At 39.0% G+C, this 20,846-nt stretch overlaps 1 protein-coding gene across 1 annotated transcript in view; it reads right to left on the bottom strand.

The window, feature by feature from the left end:
- The window catches only part of UNC80 (unc-80 homolog, NALCN channel complex subunit), a 222,439-nt gene that overhangs the window by 146,682 nt on the left and 54,911 nt on the right, over window positions 1-20,846 (bottom strand). The window contains exons 14-19 of the mRNA XM_049888066.1: window positions 15,315-15,461; window positions 10,735-10,882; window positions 8,285-8,433; window positions 5,817-5,983; window positions 4,975-5,073; window positions 597-805 (exon numbers count right to left, since the gene is read on the bottom strand). Coding sequence (XP_049744023.1) covers window positions 597-805; window positions 4,975-5,073; window positions 5,817-5,983; window positions 8,285-8,433; window positions 10,735-10,882; window positions 15,315-15,461 — 919 coding nt within the window. The remainder of the gene's footprint in view (window positions 1-596; window positions 806-4,974; window positions 5,074-5,816; window positions 5,984-8,284; window positions 8,434-10,734; window positions 10,883-15,314; window positions 15,462-20,846) is intronic.

The following is a 20,846-nucleotide window of genomic DNA, read 5'->3' as shown; positions in this document are numbered from 1 at the left end:
GTCTGGCCCCTGACTATTGCTCCACCATAGTCAAGCAGCTGTTCCCCTTATTTCAGCGCTTCCAATGCCTTCTATCCTAATACCTGTGCACATTTTATTGTTACCACCTGGAAGCCTCTCCTTCCTTTCTTTCCCTAATTATCCTGTTACTTAGTGCCACTTTCTCCAGGAAGTCTTCTCTGATTCCTGGCCTCCTTTCCCCAATTAGGTCAGATTTCACTGTTGCATGCTCTCATAGCACCATGAGCTTTTCCTTCATAAAATTCATAGGCTGTGCTTATACTCAGTTTTATGCTCAGTCTTAGTGGCTGCTACTCCACTAGACTGCAAATTTAATGAAGTAGGAGGGCATGTATTTTTGCTCACCATTTAATCCCTAGTGCCTAGTATAATGTTTGCACAAGTAGAGGCTCATAGTAGCAGCTTGATAAATATCTGCTGAAAAAAAAGAGTGAATGAATGAATGAGTCAGCCTAGGCCTTGCAACTTGAAGGCCTTCTCTACCCTGCCATGCATTGCTCTATTTTGATAGTGAGTTGATTTAAGGGCATGGCAGGAATAAGAACATTCATAAATAAATACAGACATACTTTTACCTATGGGGAGTTTAAGCTTCTTCCGGAGGGAAATTCTACGGGACCGAGAGCGGGCCCGCCGGTCGGAGGTGGTGCCTGAGTGGGCGGTGGTACATTCTGAAGTGTCCTGCTCAGACTGGCTGCTGGTGTCACTTGCTGCACTCTGGGATTTGAACATCTTGCGCCAGAAATCTTTCCGTCCCAGGTTGCCCCCTTGCATCTGCTCATCGCTATCAGCAAGCGGAGAATTGAGTTAAACATCTGACAACTTGTGTGAAATTCTCTTAACTTTCTTTCAACATCATGCCAGTGATATTTAGGCAAATCATGCAGAATGATCTTTGATGGGCTGGTTTTGGGGAAGAGCGAGTGTGGGAGTGGAAGGAGGGAGACCAACTTTCTGAGCTCTTCTTGAAAACAGTCATGTCTCAGTTGTCAAACTGAGGTGATTGGGGTTTCTAAACCTTAATAAAAAGACTAGATATTATTGCAGGTATTTGTCTGCAAGTGTGAGTCATAGTAGCAGAAGCACTTAAAAGTTTCAGTAAATATTTAACATTTTTAAAGCTTCTGTGGCTTGTGTACAATACTGTACCTCACTCCCTACTCCCTGCCCCAGTACAGCATAGGTCTAAATAAACTTACAAAACATATTTGAATAATGAATAAATGAAGTGCACCATACTCAGGGAATGCATTATCCCACAATCACTATGTTGAAGAAACTTGAATAGGGGTTAAAAAAAAAAAATAAATAAGCCTGACTCGATAAGACAAGAATACCTTCAAAGGGATTTTTGACTGGGACATTGGGTAAGAGGAAAAAATACAAGTGGCCAGATGTATGCAGATTTGGTTTAATCTCAGTAAAAAATACAAAAACCAAACCCAGTGCCGTTAATCTCAGTAACCACTACCAGTAGGAGTAAAAAAAAAAAGGCCAGTTGCAATGAGATAGCATTTTTTATTAAATTGGCAAAGATTAGAGGGAGAAAAAATGAAAGCAATGGTGACTCTTATGCTGCCGGTGGTAGGACAGAATGATTCAACTTTTCTGGAGGTAATTTGTTAATACATTATCTAAAGCTTATATCTGCACAATTGACAGAGAAATTCAACTTCCAGGAAGTTACCCCAAGGAAATGATGGGACAACATATTAAGGTGTAGCTACAAGAAGGCTCAAATACTGAGGTATTACTGGTCAACTCTGAAAAATTGGAAACAAGCTAAATGTTCAATAAAGCTAAATGTTGAATAAATCATGGTGCTTCCAAATGATACCATACTCTGTGGTAACTCTGAAAATTGTAGAAAATTATTGGTATGGGACATTTTCACGATCTATTGCAAAGTTAAAAGGCAAAGATGCAATGATGTAAACAGGTTAACAGTTCAATTTTAAAAAGCATACATGTAAATGTGTGAGTTTGTGTGTGTATGTTCAAAAATGTAGCCAACATAACACACCAAACATTTACAGTGATTATCTCTAGTTTGTGGTATTTAGATTTTTAAATGATTTTCCTCTATGATTTATGGTGCTTTCCATATTTGTCATCTTGCACCAGAAATCTTGCAGAATCTTCGTGATTTGGAAAGAAAGGGCTATAAAAAATACTCTAGTAACATGTGATGGAATTTGCTTATGAGATTTTAGGTTAACGATTTGCTTTGAATTTTGGGGATGAATCCAGAATCTACCTAAAAATTGACAGTGCTGTGCAAATCATTCACTTCCCTGAGGATCCAGATTTTATCTCCCAAAATCTCACCAGAGTACTAAATATCCTTTTAATTCTTATTTTAGACCAGGAATCCTATTTATCAAATATGGTATAAACTTAAATCGGCTTCCTAGAATTTGATTTCTCAGCTACTTTTTCTCAAATGATCACAAGGCATGAATCATTTCTCACCTTTGGGAATGTGTGATACAAGGATGAGGGGATGATTACATGCTTTGAATAGAAAAACATCCAAGGAGGCTATCATCTATCAGCTTTTATCAATAAAATGCTACATCAGCTTTGTCCAGTGGGTGTGTATCAATAGCGAGTTTCAGAGAAACAAGCACATAAAACTGCTCTTAATAGCACTCAGTTAATGTGACCTTTCTCTAAAGAGGAAGGACTAGGCGAGAAGGAGAGAAGAGGAAAGACAGAGAGAAGCTAGAGTGGATGCCAGGCTCCAACAACCGAAGTGAACATCCATCTCTTTCCATTGCTGAACAGAGGACATTTGGCGTGCTCACCACCTGGGCTCCCTCAGGTCAGGCAGCAGTTCCATATTTGATATTCTATCATGTTCCTCCAGGTGGAAGTATTTATGCAGAAGCATATTACAACATGCATCTTCATTCAAGGAAAAAACAGACATGTGCTAAAAGCTGAGAAAACACCTGGTGTTTATGGAACGCTGGACAAAGAGAAAATTATGGAATCTAGAAAACTTAATTATCTACGAAGATAGATAGCCTTATTTTTTACATCTGGTTTGTCTATTAGGTCATTCTTATTGATCAGGTTAGCTCAATAATTGTTGGTATTGTTTTTTGGGAAAAATCCTTCCCTCTTTTTTGGATAGACTTTCTGTGTATAAAACCCTTTAAATAGTCTTGCAGCTATTCAGCTACAGAAGTTTGCCTTTCACATGATTTTATTTTTCCCTAAAGCTTATATTTGGATTTTTACCTTGTCCTTAAAAGATTCCTAAAAGGGAAAACAAAACTTCAATTTTGAGAAAGAAAGTTAAAGACAACAAAGCTTATAGGACTAATGAGGAACAGGTAATTCTGTCATTTCATTCTCATTCATTCATTTGTGAAATATATATCAAGTCCATACTATGGGCCAAGCCCCATCTAGGCATTGGAGCACTGTTGTTGTTGTTAGCTGCCTTGAGTTAGAGTTGGCTCTTGACTCAAAGCGCTTCCATGCACAATAGGATGAAATACTACTCAGTCCTACACCATCACATGATTCGTTGGAGATGTAATCATTGTGATCCACAGGGTTTTTATTGGTTAATTTTTGAAAGCAGATTACCAGGCCTTTCTTCCTAGTCCATTTTAGTCTGGAAGCTCTGCTGAAACCTATTCAACATCATAACAATATGTAAATGCATGTTTCCACTGACAGATGGGTGGTCACTGAGCATGAGGTACACTGGTCAGGAATTAAACCAGCGTCTCTCCCATGGAAGGCAAGAATTCTACCACTGATCCACCAATGTACCCTCACTAGAGCTATACCTGTTGATATCGAGTCAATTCTGACTCATTGCAACCCTACAGGACAGAGCAGAACTGCCCCCAAAGGGTTTCCAAGGCTGTAATCTTTACAGGAGCAGACTGCCACATCTTTGCCCTGCACTAGAGCTATAATGGTAAGCAAAACCCACATGGTCCCTGACCCCATGGAGTTGATTTACTTTCCCCTTGATTTTCTCCACCCAGTTAGGGGTAATCACTAAGATTTTGAAGCACTACAAGAACTATGTGGCTTTTTTGTTCTTAAAAGGTTTTATTTGTCGCTGTGAATTACTGAGGTCCTGTTTGATGACTGTGCACTTCTCTGGTTCGATTTTTCTGAATACAGAAAGGAGATACCATAACACCTAGAATACCCTGAGAACTTTCTTGAAGGACATTAATTTAATAGTGGGTGAGGGTTTTGAGAAATAAAATTATGTACCTAAAATAATGCTCATGCTTTAAATATTAATTGCACCATTTGCAGGTAAACAATTGGTCTCAAAGAAGAATAAATCTAGATGAGCCTGGCATAGAGGTAGGCCATGTATTCAGTGTCTATAATAACCCTCACATTTTCTGCAGGAGCTAATTTAAAGATGCTTTAGCTTTTCCCATTACAGGAAGTGGAAGTAAACTGATGTTACAGAACACTGGAATGGATCTCAGAAGACCAAGGTGAAACGGAGTGGCGTTTATGTTTGAGCTAAAGCTGGACAATAAAAAAAAGTTTTTCTCACTTTTTTTTTTTAGTATAATATCATTGAGCATGTTGACGGCTATTCATATATTTACAAAAAAAAAAAAAGAATTTATAAGTGCTTTGAAGTAGGAAAGTGGATAGCATTCCCATCCCACCACGTATGTACGTTATTTTTCAAATGTATATGCAGGAATGTGCATGAAAGCAGAAGTGGGCAGAAATGGAGGTGAGAAGTGCAGTTAGGGGCACTCTTCCTATAAGCATGAGGTTGGTTATTTGCTTTGGGCTTGGAGAGAGCAGTGGTACTGGAAATGCAAAGACGAGGGCAGACGCAAAGCAAAGTTCAAAGAAAACACAAAAGAAAATCAATAGTTTGGGAAACAGAATTTCTCCTAGTGGGAAGTGTTCAGCCCACTGATTGGAGATAAAACCAACGCCACTTACTGCTCTGGAGTCTGTGAGGGGCGACCAGACATGAAGCTGCGACACTCTTCAGGTGCAGAGGACACCTGGCCTTTATCTGCAATGCTTCCTGCTTCTGACCTATCAAAAGGTGCATTCCACCAATCACAACAGAGCAGGACAAAAGAAACAACCAAACTAGTTGCCATTGTCAATACTTCCTAATACTTCATTAAGAAAAACACTCTTTTACATACATCTTACTTGGCTCACAAACTCTATGTCACCATGAGTCTATGTTGTAGAAAATGTATACCCGACCTTGCTGCCTCATGGCCTAACAATACCATCTTTGTTGCAAGCGTAGTCATTAACTGCAAGGAGGATTTTAAACATAGGAGCTTCTTTTAATCTTTGTAAGTAACATTTTACGTAGCATGCATAAAATCCATTCACCTTTACTAGAAGGATAAACAAGGTCCTGCTCAGCAATTTGTCTTTTGCCTCATTTAAAACATCACTTACTGAATGGAATAATATGGAATTGGTAATTGCTTTTCCTTTCTGGAAAAAAATTATCTGTAGAAATGACTAAAAACACAGGAACTATTTTACCATATTATTAAGAACTATGAAGTTGAGTTCAAGTACATGAAAGTTAAGGCACAACCAATTCCTACAGAAACTATATTTATTTGACAGTAAACTCACTCCTTTTCTAAGCTGCAGCTCCACTACCATCAGTGATACTACTTACATAAGATAGGTCTTCAAACCTGCCCTGAAGTTATAGCATGTCGAGGACCACACAGACAGTACAACAGAAGATTATGTTCTACTGGCATAAGGCAAACACGAATATTTAGAGAGTTCAAGCCTCCAACCTTTTACTGCTTGTGGGCTTAGATTCCTGTTCATTCTCCTCCACCTTCTTCCCTGGTGCTAACTTCTCTGCACTATCAAGCAAAGCACTGAGGGCTACTCTCCTGAAGACATTTCCATGAGCCTCTTTGATAAACTGGACCAGTTGGCGGATGTCACAATACAGCCCCTGTTTGGAGGCAAGAGGAAGTTTGGGGAAAGAATGATAGTTGTGTGGTTAAACAGTTTTCACAGGAAGAGAATGAGAAGGCAATTCCTTAGGTTTAGATGAACACTGGATTGTAAAAGGAAGCAAATTATTACTGATGAAACCAATGGTATACTGCCTCTACATTATTTCCGTAGAAACGTTGCCAAGAACCTTGCCTGTCATCCTTAGTATGAAAAAGGATGGTTACCATGCTTCACATTCAGAAAGTTAACTGTGTCATTAGAAAGACAGTTTACATTTCTAATCATTGGAATCCCAATCTTTAATTTTCTTTTTTACTTTTGACTTCCAAAGAAATGCCTGTAAAAGAAAGGGCATCAGAATTTTGTTTAGAGATTTCAGTGTCTCTTCAGCTTCTCCAAATTTTCTCTGTCACTGTGTTAAAATATGTTAAGTCCTCTAGACACTTCTAACAAAGCCTAATCATTCAAAGGATGATCTATTTTGCTGGACAGATTTAGTAAATAATACGTATGTTGAAGCCCATTTGAACATGAACTTGACTATGAACTTAAGACTATGCAGGGCTATTTAAACAAATATATTGGGAAATAAATATCTAAAATATATATACAGGACTTTTTTTTAGCTTTTAAGTTTTTTTATCTAGTATTTCTTCTTTTCTTTTCCCTCTTTACAAAAGCAGTTATTGTATTCTTTGCCTTAGGAGAGGTTTGCAATAAAGCAGAATGTAGAAGCTGAAAAAAAAAAAACACGGACCTTCATGGCTTTGGTTTTTAAAACCTAAGACCATTAGGACAATTATGATCTCTAGGAAAATAGATCTCTGAGGAACATGGAGAGAGTGACTGCTGGGTCCTGTGGGAAACAAAGCCTTGTGCTCTTCACTCTTCATCTCCAAAGAGAAGGCAGGAACCCCAAAAAGCCAAGGTTCCAGACCCGCCAGAGTGTGCTGACCCCAAGCATACAGGAGGAAGCACTACAAAAACAGTGGTGTAGACAGATGATTGAGATTTGGGAAGCCTCCCCAGGCCTGAGGTGCATTCTAAGACTTAGCCATCTTTGCACCACTCTGTGAAGTGGGGAACTCCAAGAATGACTGAGGTTTAACTTCTAGCCATTCTGGTAGGAAGGGAGGTTCAAAGTCAAACTTCAGATCATTTAACGAAAATTAAGAAATGCAGTATTTCTTGTAGACGTGAATGTGTAGATTGAGATTAAAAGCACTCACATATTTATAGTCAACTTGTCAAATTACTGGAGCCCTGCCTGGTGGTGCAATGATTACAGCTCGGCTGCTAACCAAAAGGTCGCCAGTTTGAATCCACTGGCTGCTCCTTGGGAACCCTATGGGGCAGTTGTACTCTGTCCTATAGGGTCGCTATGAGTTGGAATCGATTCGATGGCAATAGGTTTTGTTTTGTCCAATTACTACTTGCTGTGAGCAAATGGTACCTGTGTTATGCTCAGGCTTCAAGAACCTCACTGAATTGGCTTTGTCACTCAGCAAAGTTAAATACCTTTTGGTTTGAGGTTTTGCTTTGTTTACGTCAAGTTAAGTGAATGGTTTCAATAGTTTAGAACAGATTAAAATTATTTCCTTGATTTAGGTAGTTTAGCATAGTATCCATATATGCCAATAGCCTGATTTCTGCATAGGGGCCATAATACCTAACAGATTGGTAGGAGAGAGAAATGTTCCTTTACTACTGAGAGGCCTGAATTCATCTATTCACGTCAGATCTGGCAGCCTTAATGTACATCTTAGTCTCGCCAACCACGATCTCCTTGGTAGCAATTAAGTACTAACCTTTTATAGCCTGGTTCCCACCCACACTACCTGTGGCTTTGGTGGTTTAATTAACACAGGCTTTTTATAAAGTATAGCTGAAAGGTTACAGTGTGCAATAAAAGAACAAAACCAATTTCTGCAGCATATTTCCACTAAGTTTTAAAAGAAAATAGGGTTTCAAATAATGCTTGGTGTAACATTTTAAAATACTTTATAAACACACACACTGTGCTCCAGCACCTTCTCTGATGGGCTCAAAGTACCTTGTAACTTTTCCACAAGTCACCACAGAAACTCTGAGATGGAAAGGAACCATAAATTAATCTGCAGATAGGATAAAGAGTAAGAAAAAGGAGGACTGTGTTGCTCAGGGTTCACCTTAAGTTACTGGTGACGTTGGGGAAAACAGGTAACTTTAAAGTACAGAATTTTAGTCTCCAATGTCACTTCCTTTCCTCAGAACAGAGACTGGGAACTCCTGTGGGAAGAAAAGGTGAACGCCTCACCAGGTTCTCAGGACTGTGCAGTTCGTGTGTGGTTGATGCGCAGCGTGTGATGAGGGACTTAAACATGGCACTGACGATAATGCCTTCCACGTTTTGGGCTGTGGATTTGTTGTCCACCGTGGTGAAGTTATTTCCAAACCCAGCCTTGTCTGGAATGCAAATGTACACGTTACAAGTAATCTTTCCGTTATGTTACCCAGTTTAAAGGAGTAATGAATTACTTGGCAACCGTAATTAATGAAAGGCTACAGAAAATAAAAATCAGAGGATTAAAGACACCCCCCTGGTTGACCAGTCTCTGTGTGGGCTTGGGCATATTGAACCATATTCTCCTTCAGGGTCTTTACTATAATAGATCCAGCCTCATTTGTGAAATGTTTTGATTGATAAATCTCAGCAATGAAAAGTGAATCAACGTTGACATTAAGACCTAGAGTTTTTTTTTTTTTTTAAAAGAAGTGATTGTGTAAAAAAAAAGAAAAAACAAAGAGAATAATCTACCAAATGGCTTCTCAATGGAGAAACAGTTAACTGATTCAACCTTCTTAGCGCTGAGGAGTACTGGCTTCTCAGTTAGAATAGTTCAGTCTATCACAAGTAGAATGAGGTGAGGTTGACCAGGTGAGCTGGGCATGGAGAGGAAGCGGCAGGGAGGGGCTTTGTGGGGGACTCACTCAGGCACTGGAAACAAAAAGGCTAATGGGTCTTGCCAAGAGCCGCCTAGCCCTCCCAGCAGCTTCTTGCTCACTCCCAGAGACTCCATGGGCATAAAACCCAGTACACAGAGGGAAAGCCTGCACCTCCCTGGGAGCCACTTCCTTCTAACTCATACACATGTGAAATGCCAGGGGGTTGAGGCCGTCACCCTTGTGGCACTTTATGCCAGTTTTTCACGTATCTATGGACCTTCTGCAGAGAGGATTTTGTGACCTTGCTAGAGGAGTCCTCGAGGTTTGTGAGCCACCCGTGGGCTGTGGGGAAAGGGCGTGTGTGGCTCCAGGAATGATCCGATGGGACTTGTGCCTGGCTGATTCACTGGGATCCACGTCTCAAGAATCCCAGGAGGAATGCAGCACACTAAAGTGATTACGCTTTATTACTAACGTCTCGCTGACTGACAACTTACGGGGGGGGGGGGTAAGCTTATCGATTTTACATTACAGAAAGAATGTGCTTTATTCCATGCTTATAGTTTCTCTTTCCAATGGCTTAAAAAAGCAACAAAGCAACGAGTTTGTAATGAAGAATTTCTCTTGCAGTGTCTCAACTTAATTCATTGTTTTTTAATTTATAATGACCCTGGTTTAAAACAACTCTGGTAACATAGATTATCTGAGGGGCTCTATAAAGAAGCAGTATTTTCTTTTCATGTAATAATCAAATAATAAAACCTGGGGTGAAAACAGGAAAACGGCTCCTAAATCCATGAAATATATTTTCATTATAAATTAATCAACCACTATCGTGTATTGTATAAAAAATAAAAGTCTATACTACGCAGTGATTGCTTCCCAGGTTCTAATTAATTTGCTCATTTTACTCAGCTCAGGCTTCATGTAGCACTTTCATTTCATTACTGCATTTGCATTCAAATGGTATGGGAGGCATTCAGGTTATCACAGATGCAACTGGTGTTCACTGGTCTCCCCTTGCAATGTGGGTCTCTATATTGGGAGTGTTCTTAAAGCCATGAAGATATAAACGAATTTGTGGGCCTATCCATAAATGGGAGCCCTGGTGGCATAGTGGTTAAGAGCTCAGCTGCTGATCAAAAGGTTAGCAGTTCAAATCTACCAGGTGCTCGTTGGAAACCCTATGGGGCAGTTCTACTCTGTCCTGTGGGGTTGCTATGAGTCAGAATCGACGCGACAGCACCTAACAGCAACATCTATAGATGTATTTGCCAGTCTTTAAAAATTCAGAATATACATGTATGTGTACATCAAAAATGTACTATTATTATGTTTACTGCAGTCATATGATTTTTTGTTTTCTTTCCTGTTTTATTTTGTGAAAAATTTGCTAAGCATTCTCTCAGTACATAATAGTCCCTCATTGCATACTTGTGAACTAGTGAATATATTCTACTAGTCCTTCGAGTTCTACTTCAGTTGTCATATAACAGAAGGCCATTTAGAAAAAGAGAAGCCCCATGACTAGTGGTGTAATGATTGAGGGACCAAAGGTGAGGATGCCACAAGCTTGGCCAAATTCCCACCTGCTAAGGTAAGCTGTCCTCAGGAAGCCTCAAAAATATTTCATCAAAGATGATGTAAACTCACTTATATTTTATTACAAACACACATGCACACACACACGCACACACACACACACACACACACAAAACTTTTCCTCTAAATTCTATCCCCACAAATTTAGTGTGACTGCAAAATACTACCTGCTCCACTTCACAGCAATTTCTCCTAGAACTCAGGTGTAGCTTTACTTACTGTCAGTGACCGGTTCCATACAAAATCCTAGCAAAGCATGCAAGAAGTCCACTACATTATTGAGAGAGTCCTTGTTCACATAGTCCCTCATGGTTTGTCGGAACTGCATCTTATCTAGCTTGTATAGCTTAGTGAGGCAGTTCTGGGCCTGCAATGAAGGAAGAAAAGTGAAGAAGTCACAAGTACCACCTTAAGCTACAGATACCGTTACTCTGAGACAGCTACGAGTCTCAGATGGCAATGGCCTCCATCCATCCCAGCTGGCTGTTATCGGCCAAACCTACTGGCCTCTCTTGTCTGAATAATGAGAGGGCAGACGGAGGCTGAGCAGGAAGAGAGAGCTAGTTTACTCTGAGGGCTGCTCACCCAGAAAAACCCAAAGCCAACATCTGATGCTGGTCCTAGAAGGAGTTCGGTATTTGCACCAAGATCAAGATTTTAAGATTTCAGTGAAAAAGCTCGAAGTGTCAAATTTAGGTAAGTGATTGCATTGGAAATCCACATTTAGGAATTCTCAAAGGCTTTGTGCAATGGGAAGAAGCATACCGTTCCCATGGTCAGCCGCTTGGAAATTAAGGAGAGTTAATGGTATGATGGGGAGGAGGACATGGGAAATAGGTATCCAATGTCCTCTTAGATAGGCAGGAGGGAAAGGTCCTTGAAACATTTAAGAGACATAAAATCAAGACAACTTTTAGTTGGCTTACTTACCTATGCGTATGCGTTTGAATGTGAAAGTATGGTATTTAAATAGAAGTTGGCTTAGGGCTATAAAAAGAAAGTGACTATTGGCTTGGCCCTGCTACTTAAAATTATATTTCCTATGACTCAGCAAATATTTTTCCCATGTGGGAAAGGGGAACGGAATAATTCTCACTGTGAGAACCAGTGAAGTACATGGCCACTGGCTGCAGAAGGACACAGAATGCTCAGATAATACCTGGGATTGTTAGAGTGCCTTCTAGCTCTCTCCTACCAGCAGAAGAAAGTAAAATTTGCATGCTACTTTACTGTATTAAAAAACATTTCTCGTATGTAAATGCATCACAACATCTCTGTGATGTGAATGAGTGTCCCAATATTAACAATTGAGGGAATTGAGGATTTTGTCTAATTTAATACAGCATGCATTATAGACAAGCCAAAACTAGAAGCCAGGATCTTGCTTCCTAATCCATGGTTATTTCTCCTAGAATATAGAAACCTCATTAATAGTTCAAATGATTGTTTGGGGGGAAATGTATTTAGATACCCCCTGTTTTCCGAAAGGACTTAAGATGACTGATAATAGAGATCAGTGATATCTTGAAGCTGATGTCTGAATAAAAGAGATACAAGAACGCTCGTAATAATGAATTAAATGGGGAAATGACAGAAGATGACTGTGTGGGTTTAGGAAAAAGGGCTAAGTATAAAGAAGGATGGTTGCTGGGTGACAATCACCTTAATTGAGGACTGAGGACTTTGGACAACCAGGCACACGCATGGAAGTCAGATTAGGGAAGTAATCCCTGAGAATTGGTATCTTATTGATGGGCCCTTAATTGTGGCCTCAAAGAAAATTTAAGCTATATTACTCTTTTGACAAATCAAGACCCAGGGGGAAATTCTTGGAACTTTTTTTTGGTGGGGGGGAGCGATATTATAAATGGCTGTGACTTGGTATCAGAAATAGGCTTTTTGCTATAACCTTGTTATAATCTCTTATATTTGTATCACAAAGTCAGATGGATTGATATATTTTTTAATTTTTCCTTTACTAAACCCGTTGCTGTTGAGTTGATTCTGATTCATAGGTCCCCTGCTCTTTACAGAAGCCGATTGTCACATCTTTCACCCACGGAGCAGCTGGTGGGTTCAAACTGCCAACCTTTCAGTTAGCAGCCAAAAGCTTAACTACTACTCCACCATGGCTCCTTAGAAGACTGGAAATTAGGAAATTTTATTTCCAAAGAGGTTACTGGTTGCCAGATCTCAAGTAAGCTCATTTTTTCCCCTTACAAAACAAATACTGCTTTCTGTAGAATGAAGTTTGCAAAGCACTTAGGTAAAATATGTCCTGCATGAAAATAAGTATTTAATTATTATCCCATAAAGAATTTGTGAAGATCTCCATCGCAGTATTTGCAAAATACTTGAAATCCTTGGGTTGAAAAGCCCTGAAGTACAAATTATCCTATCTTCTTTATAAAATACACACAAAAAGGCATAATTCCAATCTATTCTTCAGAGTCTATTGGAATGTCTGCATGAGTTATTGGAAAGTTTAAGCAGGAAGCAGAATATCAAACATAAAATATTTTGACTGTGAATAAATAAACTTCTCCAAGAGAGATATAAAATCGTTAAAAAATGGATTCCTTTTCGCTAATTTAGGACTACTAGCTAATGATGGAAACCCTGGTGGCGTAGTGGTTAAGTGCTATGGCTGCTAACCAAAGGGTTGGCAGTTCGAATCCACCAGGCGCTCCTTGGAAACTCTATGGGGCAGTTTTACTCTGTCCTATAGAGTCACTAGGAGTTGGAATCAACTCGAGGGCACTGGGTTAGCTAATGATCAGGTTGATCTAAGAAACGTTGAGGGATTATATACTGAAATTTCTAGAAGCTTGATGATTATAATTGCCATAATCTTCTGTTTCTTAAAATAAAGATCTAGAAGGCTGAATCTAGTAGAGATGATAAATATTCTTAATATCTTGAAAGTTAAATAACTTCTGAAAATCCAATGCTAGAAAAATCTGTTATTATCTAGCTCCTTGAATTAAATGGAGCCCTGGTGGTGTAGTGGTTAAGAGCTATGGCTGCTAACCAAAAGGTTAGCAGTTCAAATTCACCAGCTGCTCCTTGGAAACCCTATGGAGCAGTTCCACTCTGTACTATAGGGTTGCTATGAGTTGGAATCAACTTGATGGCAATGGGTTTGAATTAGACATTTTCCCAGGAAAATTTTTCAAATGTACCATTCTTGGATAATATGTTTACTGAGCAGGAATTAGCAAATATAATTTCTACAATGAGTATTGAATTGAGATATAAGATAATAGAGGAGTTTCCACTTAAGTCAATAAAGCTGAAAAGGCAGGTAGAAAACAGGCTGGACACCCTGATGGGGAACATTTAATACTCTTGGGGAGGAAAGTGTGGTGGAGTATGCAGTAAGAACAGCCTCTAAGGTGAGCTCTGATCCAACTAGCCCTGCTTTATTCAATTCCAGGAAGATAGATTCTGGTTGTCAGAACCAATTTTTACCTCTACCCATTATATTTTAGTGTTTCATTTCATGGAATTGGTCTTTTACAGGAGGAATGATGTGGTTTATTTAACCTTGATGGCATTTATTCATACTATGATAGAGTTCAATGTCAAAGATTAAAAATCACACATGCATATGAAAAATAGAGGCAATGTCAGCTCTCTATTGCATTATTATTTTTATTATTTACTTAAAAATCTAGATATGGTCAAAGTTTTCAAGTTCCAGAACTTAGAAATTAATTACTATTAATATAAGCCCCCATATACACGTAATAAATTAATATAATACAACATATTAGAAAATAAATGCAAGGTGACAGACAGATAAATAGAAAGGCAGATAGATGATAAGTAAATAGAGAGCTAGCTAGCTAGGTAGATCAAACAAACAAATGACAGGAAAGAAGGAAGGAAGAAATTCAGCATGCTAATACTGTGTGAACATATCAGGACAAAACCTAATGCCAAGGAATCATGGCTGGCATTAGATTTTGACACGATCCTCAAACTCTGCCAAGATATGCCGAAGGGTTTTCTGGACTCAAATTGGTATCAAACCCTTATTTTTAAGAGAATGTTTTGTTATGATTTCCATTTAAATGTACATATGAGGCAACTGTCTCAGGTTGGACTTGTAGAGGTAGGTAATGGGTCAAGTCTGAAGAAGAAAGTAACAGTCAGCAGGGCAAATGAAATGAGCTGGAAAAATACCATGTCCCATTACAGAATTATGTCCGGCAAGCCTAAGCACAGAGTTTCAAGTTTCACACAGTTCAAAGGGACATGATCTCAAATATCTAGAAGTCAAGGTTCAGACTCAAAGCAGCCAGAAAATGACTAGCTACTTTTACAGTCCTGTTGTGTCCCAATAAGGGCCATTTTCCATATTTAAGTAAGAACAACAAACTAAATCCTATAATTTGATGCTTTTCTGTAATATAAAATATGCCTCTACTGTACCCAGGTAGGTGATTAAAAAGGCATTTGTTATAGACCATCTGTAGCTTGCTAAATGTATTCATCTTTGCAAAGTCTTTCAAGCTATAATTCATACTTTCCAATTATACATCCTTTTACCAACTGAGATTTGGCCCACCCAAGGCAGGGGGCAGAATTGTTTTCCCAATTAAACTTTCCTAAGTTTGAATTTTAGATGTCTGGAGATATCTTGTAGAAATTGCCAGCCACCCAAGACTGTGTTAATTACTGCTATGAAATACAATATTTTTCAGGGAACACTGACCCTCATTGTCAAAGGACTCATTCCTAAACTGGAGGAAGGGAAGAGGGAGAGGAAATGGAATCTACTTTAATTCTCTTACATTCTCTCGGAATACCTGGTGTCTCAGACGATCTCCAGAGAGCCCTCGGTGTCCCTCTCCGCAGCCATAGGCACATCCCAAAGACTTCACTATTTTGATGAGCATGGTTAGAGCAAGCCTATGGTTGCTTACAGGCGTGCTTTCATCCTATACCATGAACAAGAAAGAAACAAAAGTCTGTTTACTTTGCCATTGAGATCCCTTTGCTACTAAGATTCTAGTTTATGATTAACTCATTACATATATTTTACAGTGATCACCTGCAATTTTGGAAATGCTGAGAAAAACTGTCAAGGGCTCAAAAAGTAAGCTAACTTTTCTAAAATCTAATATATCAGTTGAAAGAACGGTTAAGCACTTGGCTGCTAACTGAAAGGTTGGTAGTTCGAATTCAGTGGCTCCATGGGAGAAACACTCGATGATCTGCTTTCATAAAGATTACAGCCAAGAAAACACTATGGGGCAGTTCTGCTCCGTCACATGGGGTTGCTATGAATTGAAAATGACTCCATGGCACCTAAAAACCTAACAGCAACAACTAGTGCTAAAGGATATGAATGAAAAACTATTAATAGATATGGACAAACAGAAAAACTACTTAGAGAGAGAGTGATGACTATCAGCAATGAAGACAAATAGAGTTTTCTAGAAGCTACTCTCATCGGCAGGCTTCTGATAATACCACCAGACAAGGATTACTGATAAATTTCTGGAACTGATCAAAGTCTGGAACTTTGAAATCTCTTGGCAGCTTCTGACATTTTTCAGTGATTTTTCTAACTGTATACTTTCCCTTATTGTACAGACATGCACAGGCAAAGTGAGAATATAAAGAACTTTATGGAACATTCAGTTTGATTCCATCTCTTGAAGCATAAGAAGCTCTCCTGTGATGAATTACAAGGCTTGTTAATCACTGTCTCTTTTGCTCCATCTAATCCTTATTGCTATCGGAGGACATGACTTCCAGAAAAGAAACTTTTGTGAGTTATTTCCAAGAGGTATAAAGAAGCTGTTGCTAAGGAAAGCTGCAGTCCCGTATGGAAAAGCCATTACCTTCAGGAAGCCTCAGCCTGCCTCAGCCCTCCCAGCTACATTCTGCCCAGCTACATTCTGCCTTCAACACATACATCATGGATTTAATATTTCAGCTCCTGGTCCTTAATTGCAAAAGACATTAGATAAGTTAACCAGTCTCTCTGCATTTTAGTTTCCTCACCTGTGAATTGAGGATCGCAATAGCTGCCTTTCCTACTTTGTAGGTTTACAGTGCAGAGCAAATGAACTAGTAGCTAGGAATTGCTCTGTAAATTGTAAAGGGCTTTTCCAAAGTCATATGATCAAGTCGACACTTCAACTTTGGCACCAAAAAACCAAAAAAACCCAGTGCCGTTGAGTCGATTCCGACTCATAGCGACCCTATAGGATAGAGTAGAACTGTCCCCATAGAGTTCCCAAGGAGCGCCTGGCGGATTCGAACTGCCAACCTTTTGGTTAGCAGCCATAGCACTTAACCACTACACCACCAGAGTTTCCTTGGCACTATAAAAAACCCCAAAATTATAAAGTTATAGACATAGAAAAATTACTCAAACGTGGGTAGGTTGTGGAAGTGGTAGGGGGCTCTCTAGACATTGTCATATGCTCTCATGTGGCAGGTTAGAGTCTCTCCACCCCTAATGCTGCATAGTTGGTCTTCCTTTTCTAATCTGTAGGCTCATAGAACGAGTTTGGTGCTGGGTCCTACAGATTCACCCTTCAGAACTGAAGCATTCGTCCTCTCAGCTCCTGGGAGTGCTGGTGGTTGACAACTGTCAACTGAGTGCTTCTCCAGAAATGACCATTAACTAAAGAGAACTACCTATCCCAAGGTCATGGCCTTTTCCTAGGAGCACTCTGCCTCCAATGGCAGATGAGTGAAAGGGTAGGAGGGGATAAAGACCAGCTCCCTTGCCTCACCTGGGGACAGAAGCCATTCCAGCTGCTGCGTGATAGGCTGAGGCCTCTGTTGTAACTGCATTGCAGTTCAACTTCTTCCTGTGCCCCATCCTACCCCTTTCACACCTCACAGATGTTGATGCTGAGAGCACTTCCCTGTCACATACCGCCACATCTGAGTCTGTTTCCTGGGAACCCCGCCTAAGACAGCTCAGAAAGTTGCAAATGGAATGAAAGACTCAAGCTTATTAATAGATCATTATTATTTTTTACTAATTTAGAGATAATATTTTAGTTTGGATTCAAACCCTAGCTCCAACCTTTACTGGCTAGATAATCTTGGACAAACCACTTAATTACTGTGCGCTACAAAATGACAATCATAATAATATCTCTCTGCTACAGTTGTAAGGACTGAATGAGTTAATACATGTAAGGTACATACTGATAGCTAGGCAAATGTTAACTATTATTTCATGGCAGTGAAGCTGCTATCCTATGGGGCACCTTTGCACAAATTAGAAAAGATACCCCTCTATGTGGATGAGTTAAAAAAAAGGTGATCTCTCTAAGTGCATGCAACCCCTTGGGTAGATGGCTTGGTGAGCAGAGCTCTGGATGAATTTTGGTCCTTAATGATCCCTTAGCTGAGGATTTGTATGTAGCACACAATTGTACAGCCATATGTAGTGATGCCTCGGAAAAGGTCATTGTGTGCAAGCGCTTACTTGGAAGATTGTCTCACATTTATTTTTAAATTACTATATGTTTCTTGTCATTACAGACCATCATCAATTACTCATATGGAAGTTCAAGTTGAAAGTGAAGAAAATTAGAACAAGTCCATGAGAGCCAAAGTATGACCTTGAGTATATCCCACCTGAACTTAGCGGCCATATCAAGAATTGACTTGATGCATTGAACACTAATGACTGAAGATCAGACGAGTTGTGGAATGACATCATACATGAAGAAAACAAGAGGTCATTAAAAAGAAAGAAAGGACCAAAATGTATATCAGAAGAGACTCTGAAAGTTGCTCTTGAACATTGAGTAGCTAAAGTAAATGGAAGAAATGATGAAGTAAAAGAGCTGAATAGAAAATTTCAAAGGGTGGCTCCAGAAGACAAAGTATTAAAATGACATGTGCAAAAAGACCTGGAGATAGAAAACCAAAAGAGAAGAACAGACTTGGCATTTCTCAGGCTGAAAAAACTGAAGAGAAAATTCAAGCCTCAAGCTGCAATACTGAAGGATTCTACAGGGAAAATATTAAACAATGCAAGAAGAATCAAAAGATTCTTTGATCTTTATCAGTAAGTTCTTCAAGTCCTCTTCACTTTCAGCAAGGAAGGTGCTGTCATCTGCATAATGCAGGTTGTTAATGAGTTTTCCTCCAATCTTGTTGCCCCGTTCTTCTTCATATAGTCTAGCTTCTCAGATTATTTGCTCATCATACAGATTGAATAGTTATGGTGAAAGGATGGAACCCTGATGCACACTTCTGACTTTAAACCATGCAGTATCCCCTAGTTCTGTTCGGACAACTGCCTCTTGATCTATGTCCAGGTTCCTCATGCACACAATTAAGTGTTCTGGAATTCTCATTCTTTGCAATGTTATCCATAATTTTTTATGATCCACACAGCCCAATGCCTTTGCATAGTCAATGCTGAAAGTGAACAGGATTCGAAGCCCTTACTGACGAAGATCAAAGACCACAGCTTTCAGTATGGATTATACCTCAACATAAAGAAAACAAAAATCCTCACAACTGGACCAAAAATTAACATTATGATAAATGGAAGAAAGATCGAGGTTGTCAAGGATTTCATTTAACTTGGATCCACAATCGACAGCCATGGAAGCAGCAGTCAAGAAACAAAAGACACATTGCATTGGGCAAATCTGCCACAAAAGACCTCTTTAAAGTATTGAACAGCAAAGATGTCACCTTGAAGACTAAAGTTCACCTGACCCAAGCCATAATGTTTTCAATCGCTTCATATGCATTTGAAAGCTGGACAATGAATAAGGAAGACTGAAGAAGAATTGACTGAGTTGAACTGTGGTGCTGGAGAAAAATATTGAATATACCATGGACTGCCAAAAGGATGAACAAATCTATGTTGGAAATACAACCAGAATGCTCTTTAGAAGCAAGCATGGAGAGATTCCGTCTCATATTATTTGGACACGTTATTAGGAGCAATCAGTCCCTGGAGAAGGACATTATGCTTGGTAAAGTAGAAGCTCAGTGAAAAAGAGGAAGACCCTCAAGGGGATGGATTGACACAGTGGCTACAACAGTGGGCTCAAGCATGACAGCAATTGTGAGGATGCACAGGACCGGGCAGTGTTTTGTTCTATCGTTCAGAGTGTTGCTATGAGTCAGATCCGGCTCAATGGCGCCTAACAACAAAAACACCTAACAATGACAACAACAGATGTTCCTTAAAAAAATCTCTAGCTCTGAAAACTCCTTTTAAATAGAATTTTTTTTTTTCTTTAGACCTTCAAATGTCCTTGGGGTTCAGGTTTCTCTAAAGGAGGCATTCAGAAAACTGTATCAAGTTACAAACAGGAATCAGAACTGATAATAAATAACATTGCAGCTTTCAGTACTAGAAATAGATAGAAGAACTTCTTTCTGCCTTGATCAATTCCCCAAAGCTGTAAAGTTAGATAAACCCTGTGATTCCACAGAAAATAACAAATGGGTTTGGAGCAGAATAGACCTGTATGAACCACAAACACAAAGCACTTGACCTATGGTCGGGTGTTATTTTATAATTTCTTGGCACTACAAAGAGTATTATTTTGTGGAAATAACTACTAACATTTCTATCTTGGTAGCTGTTTGGAGCTCACATAACCTGGTTTTAAAAAGTTCCATAGTGATTAAAAGAAATAACATTGGTCAAAATAACATTTATAGTATCAAGCTATAATATCTAACATAGTATCTAGGTGTAAAATAGACAAGAAACTTACAGATCCTCAATAAGAAATGAGATGAAAATACCATTCAAAATGAAATCTTAGAACATAATAATAAACCTCAGAGATCCTCAGCATACATAACAAAACCCTCATCAACTTAGTTGAACTATCTAAGCTTTAATGATAAGAATTAATCAAAATTTCACAACTTTCTCTTATTTTTTCTTTCTAGTTTTCCTTGAATACCATAATGGACATACCACCATCTATAATCTCTTAGAGTGCCCAGACTAGGCTGATAAGTAAAGAATAGAAAACCAATAAAAGCTTCTATGTTTGCTGCATTTGTAAATTTGGTCCTTGTATCTTGCATTTGTTTGCTAATTTGTGCATAACCGCTGGCTAAATGATTCCTTAGATCTTATGGTCTAAGCCAAAATCCTTTGTGATCTATCATTTAGATAATCATTTTGATAGTTTTCATCTCAGCTGAAATATGGGGATCCTTGGTTTATCTACCCTCAGTGATGTATGGAGAGGTGAGAATTTAGGAACCTTTAGTACCAAAAGATTTTATTAGCATTGAAAAACAACATGTATGTTATTAAGTGTAGGAAAAGAAGACCCTAAAGGAAAATTTCAGAGTCTCAA

The sequence above is a fragment of the Elephas maximus genome, chromosome 6 (genome assembly GCF_024166365.1).
Source record: "Elephas maximus indicus isolate mEleMax1 chromosome 6, mEleMax1 primary haplotype, whole genome shotgun sequence".
NCBI lineage: Eukaryota > Metazoa > Chordata > Mammalia > Proboscidea > Elephantidae > Elephas > Elephas maximus.
This window is presented reverse-complemented; position numbering and strand designations above follow the sequence as displayed.